The 4,362-nt window shown below is 63.3% G+C and overlaps 1 protein-coding gene across 2 annotated transcripts; it reads right to left on the reverse strand.

The window, feature by feature from the left end:
* Positions 1-1,143: 1,143 nt before the first annotated feature.
* KLHDC7A (kelch domain containing 7A) lies at positions 1,144-3,520 on the reverse strand. Of its 2 annotated transcripts, XM_087820811.1 has the most exons (2): positions 2,328-3,496; positions 1,144-2,297 (listed from the first exon to the last, which is right to left on the reverse strand). In XM_087820811.1, exons 1-2 carry the CDS (start codon positions 3,470-3,472, stop codon positions 1,154-1,156), a joined length of 2,289 nt encoding a protein of 762 aa, XP_087676937.1. In that variant the 5' UTR covers positions 3,473-3,496; the 3' UTR covers positions 1,144-1,153. The 2 variants fall into 2 exon arrangements, with proteins under 2 accessions (XP_087676937.1, XP_016070058.2); XM_016214572.2 differs by having other exon boundaries at positions 1,144-3,520.
* Positions 3,521-4,362: the final 842 nt, after the last annotated feature.

Raw genomic sequence — 4,362 nt, forward strand, 5'->3', positions numbered from 1 at the left:
GGGACCAAGAGCATGGCTGCTCCTCCGTCTGTGTGTGCATTTCCCTCGGATGGAGCAGAGCTGTGGCTAGAGACTGGACCAGTCTCTCTGTCTTCCTTCCAGGGGAACGGGTGACCTCCTGAGCTGGGAAGGTCTCCTCCCTTTGAGAGGTTATCAAACCTGATGTGAAAGGAGAGCCCAGTCTCCCAGTGTATCACTTCTAGTTCCTCAGAGGCTCCATCGCGGGCCTGCCCTTCCCTGGTCCCCTCCTGTCTGATGCTGGCCAGGTGGCAATATGGCACAGGGAGGGCAAATTACGCCATCGGCTCTCACCAGCTTGAAAGGGTTGACTGGCAGTGGCTGCCCCGACCCCCCAGATGTGAGGCCGGGTTGCTTGGAGAGCTGTATAGTGAAGGATCCTGAGATCTGGGGGAGAGTCAGTGGGCCCCAGGAGGACAGTGGCCTTTGGGTCACATCTCCTGCCTCTCTTGAGATTAACTGTATTCTTAGTCGACCCGACAAGAAGATGTACCATGTCAAATGGCTGCTAAAAATGGAAGCTTCTCATGCTAGAATTCCAGGTAATGAGAAAATCTAAAGTGGGCTTTGGTTAATTTACTCTGTAGGCAAAAATAAAAGTCCTTCAGCTTGAGCTGTTGGACTTCTCCAACCATCTCTCCCTCTGGCTGGGTCCCCTGGGGCTGCCCTGGGCCTTCCTTCCAGTCCTGCCTGAACCACCTTCCTTTTTCCAGGTGCTTCTGGGAACCTTGGCTGTTGGGACCCAGGGGCCAGTGTTTAAGAAGGGGCCCATCTCCAGTGGGGTCAGCTTGAGGGGTCACTGGGGGTCAGCTGGCTCCTGAATCATGGTTGTGATAAGGCTGTGCCCCTGAAGTTTGCTAGCGTCCTGGAGCCACCCCCCCTCCCAGTTCCGACTTGAAGCCATCCCTGGAGATGTGGCTGCCCTTGGCCTGGGAACCTCAGTCCCTAGTTCTATTTTCACCCTTGTCCCCGGCAGCCCCCTAACAGCAAAGCACCTCAGAGCCCAGCCCCGGAAGGAGGTAGGACTGTGCCGGCCACACCCCTAGCCGCCTCCTCTCCCAGAGATGGCCCGCGGAGCAGCGGGCAGGGTGCTCCTTGCCTCCAGTTTTGCAGGAAGAGCCCAGCAGGGGGGCAGCTAGACCCTGGTCTGAGGCACATTGGGGCCGGGCAAGGTCAGGACGGTGGGCAGGAGGGTGCCCTGCGGGGAAGGGAAGCTCTGCAGCTCCTTGGGCACAAACCTGGGGGAGACGTTGTCAGCCAGGAAGAGGAGCGTGTGCCGGCGCCCCACGCAGTATATGAGGCTGCCCACCGCCGCGCACCGGAAGGCGTCCGGGCAGGGCCTCCGGTGCGTGGCGCACTCGTACCAGAGACGGGCGCTGGCACTGCAGCGGTACACGCCGATGCCCAGGCTGCGGTTGAGGTCGAAGCGGTAGAGGAAGCCATCGACAGCCACCATCTCGGCTGTGCGGTCCTTGCCGCCCGCCGTGGGGCCAACCTGCCAGCGCTGCGCCTGGGCCGAGAAGCGGAGCAGCAGGTAGCGCAGCGTGCCGCCCGTGACGAAGATGTCCCCGCCGCATGCCGTGGCTGTGTGCGCCAGGGCGAAGGTGTCGTTCGGGAGCGGCGGGGCAAAGGTCCAGCGGTCCAGGCGCGGGTCATAGCGCTCGACCGTGTTCAGACACTCGCCCCCAATGGCGTACAGGTTCCCGTCCAGGGCCACCAGCCGGCAGTGCGGCCGGGCTTGGTTCAGCGGGCACACCTCACTCCAGATCTCGGTCAGAGGGTTGTAGCAGAAGACTCGGTTGGAGGGCCGGCCCCCGGGCCCCTGGCAGCCCGACACCACAAAGACATAATTGAAGAGGCTGCAGACGGCACAGCCGCGGGACACAGCCTCTGGGGGCAGAGAGGCCAGCAGGTGCCAGGCATCCTGTTCCTCATCATAGCAACAGAGGCGGCCCGAGTTTTCCTGGGAGCCCACGTCGGCCACCACCAGGTGCTTGCGGCCCCGCAGCCGTCGCTGAAGGATCAGCTCCCTCTCCGCCCCGCTCAGGAGCCCGTAGATGTCCGGGCTGCGCAGGACCTGCAGGTAGTTGTCACTCATCACCTTGTAGGCCGCCTCCTTCAGAGCCTTCAGGTTCTGCTTCTTGGCCAAGGTCAATACCTCGTAGCAATTGCCCAGATCCAGGTGGACATCTGGGACCGAACCTGGGGTGAGAGGGAGGTGGAAGAAACTGGTCCCAGCCACGAGCTCCAGGTTGGGCTCCCCGCTGCTTCCTGCTAAGCTGGACTCCAGAGACTCCCCGGATGTGGACGTGGGGCAGCTGGATGGGGCACTGTGGTCTGCGCAGGACGGAGTGGGGCTCCCAAAGCCGTGGAGCTGCAGCTGCAGCTCGGGGTTCTCCACGATCTGAAGGAGGCTCTCCTTCCTGCTGAAGCCTTGCCCGGGGGCCGGCAGCACAGGCTGGTAGGAGGCGGCTGGATCGGCTCTACCTTCTCCGTCATTGTCATGGCCTCTGGGGACTGTTCCTGTTCCCGGGGGGCTTGGCACAGGAGGTGGAGCCTCAGCCAGGGCTGCTGTCCTGGGGGCCAGCCTGCCTCCAGAGGTGGCCTGGGAGGTAGATTCGACATAGTACTCGTACACCTTGCCCTGCAGCCTGGGCCCGATCCCCGCCACCCTCTCCTGTATGAAATTCTCCTCTACTCTAACCCGGGCCACCGATGAGAAGGTGTAGGAGGCATTGGTGGCCCCTTCCTGCTGATGCAGGGCCAGGCCCATGTCTGAGGCAGCCTGGAGAGCCCCAGCCTCTGCCCTGCAGGCCCCCGTCACGCGGGTGAAGACCCAGCTCTTGTTCATGTTGTTCTTGCCTTCCGAGTGGGCCATCCAGGGCTGGTGGGGGGACCCCTGCTCCCCAGTCCCCGTGTGCCCGGGGAGCCCACCGTCCCTCCAGGGAGCAGGCTCACCCCTCACACCGCTGCCGTCCACCGCAGCGAGGGCAGCTGGGGAGCTTTTGGGTTCAGTGGCCAGATGGGGGCAGTGGAGCAGCTCGGGCTTACCGCCAACAGCGCCAGGAGGTGCCAGGCCGGACTCCAGGCACCGCCCACCCCGATCCTCCCCAGCTCCTTTCCTCTCCGGCTTCCAAGTCTCTCCGGCCTCCAAGTCGCTGGAAGAGGCTCCCGTTGCCAGGACGGGGGAGCCCCCCGGATTCTCCCAGCTGCAGCCCCACAGTACTCCGGACCCCTTGCTTCCGCTCCGGCATCTCAGCCCCCGGTGGGTCGTCCCAGGAGCAGCGCCATGGACTTCAGGCTGCCCAGAGCCCTCTGCCTCCTCCTCGGCCTTGGCCTTGGTGTTTCTGCCCCACAGTGGGGCTCGGGCAGGCCTCGACTTGTACAGCCTGTAGGCTGCGGTCACCAGGAGCAGGGCAGCTGCGGACAGCACCAGCTTGCCGGTCAGCTGCATGTCCAAATGCCAGTCCCGGGCCTCAGCTCCTCCTCCTTCAGGGAGCATGTTTCCCAAGCCAACCTGGGGCCGAGGAATGTCAAGAATCTGATTAATAATTGCCCAATAGGGGCCGGTTCCTTGTTCCTGCTGAGCTGAGCAGAGGGGGTTCTGGGCTGCTCTGGCCGGCCAGCGAGGAGTTGGAGCAAAGGTGACTTTGAGCTGGCAGAGGGCGGCCCTGGAGCCCCAGCCGGCAGAGCTCAGGCGGGCCTCCTTGGACCCTTCAGTGCTTTCCCCGGGCGTGGGGTCTGCCCGGGGCCGACCTTGTGATCAGCCACCTGGGCCAGCAGCAGCCGGAGGATGTTAAGAGCGTCCAGCCGGTTCATGAAGAGGGAGGAAGCTCTTGACCAAACAGTCACCCAATGCTAGGAAACGGTGGGGCTGGCTACTATTTGTGTGCGTGCTTTATTTTCTCTTTTGCAAATCGACTGGGCTGGGAGGGTTGGGTGTGGTGAGCATGCGGCAGGTGGAGCCACGGCAGGTGTGGCAGGAGGTCCGCCTGGGTCTCTTTCCTTTCTGTTGGGGGTCCGCTGCTTCCCACAGTGGGGGTTGGGGTCTGCAGTGAGCAGCAGGGAGGCTGAGCCCGGGACTGCAGCCAAGCCACCTGACCCGGCTCTTGAATGCCTCTGCCCTCCTGACTGAGAGAGCCGGCGTCCTGGGAAGCTCGGGAGAGCACACGGCATTCACGCCCAGATCAGGGGTCGCAGGCGTGGGGCACAGTCTCGCCCTCCACGCCAGACGACCTCACAGGTGAGCGGTGAGGGAGACTCACCTGCCCCATCTCACAGGCGCTATTGGTTCTAGATCCAGACTACCTGCCCCTGCCACTTACCAGCTGTGTCACTCTTAGG

This window comes from Miniopterus natalensis, chromosome 9, assembly GCF_054644295.1.
Source record: "Miniopterus natalensis isolate mMinNat1 chromosome 9, mMinNat1.hap1, whole genome shotgun sequence".
Lineage (NCBI taxonomy): Eukaryota > Metazoa > Chordata > Mammalia > Chiroptera > Miniopteridae > Miniopterus > Miniopterus natalensis.

Coding starts and splice junctions, on each gene's coding strand:
- KLHDC7A (XM_016214572.2), bottom strand. CDS start 3,520: ATGCTCCCTGAAGGAGGAGGAGCTGAGGCCCGGGACTGGCATTTGGAC.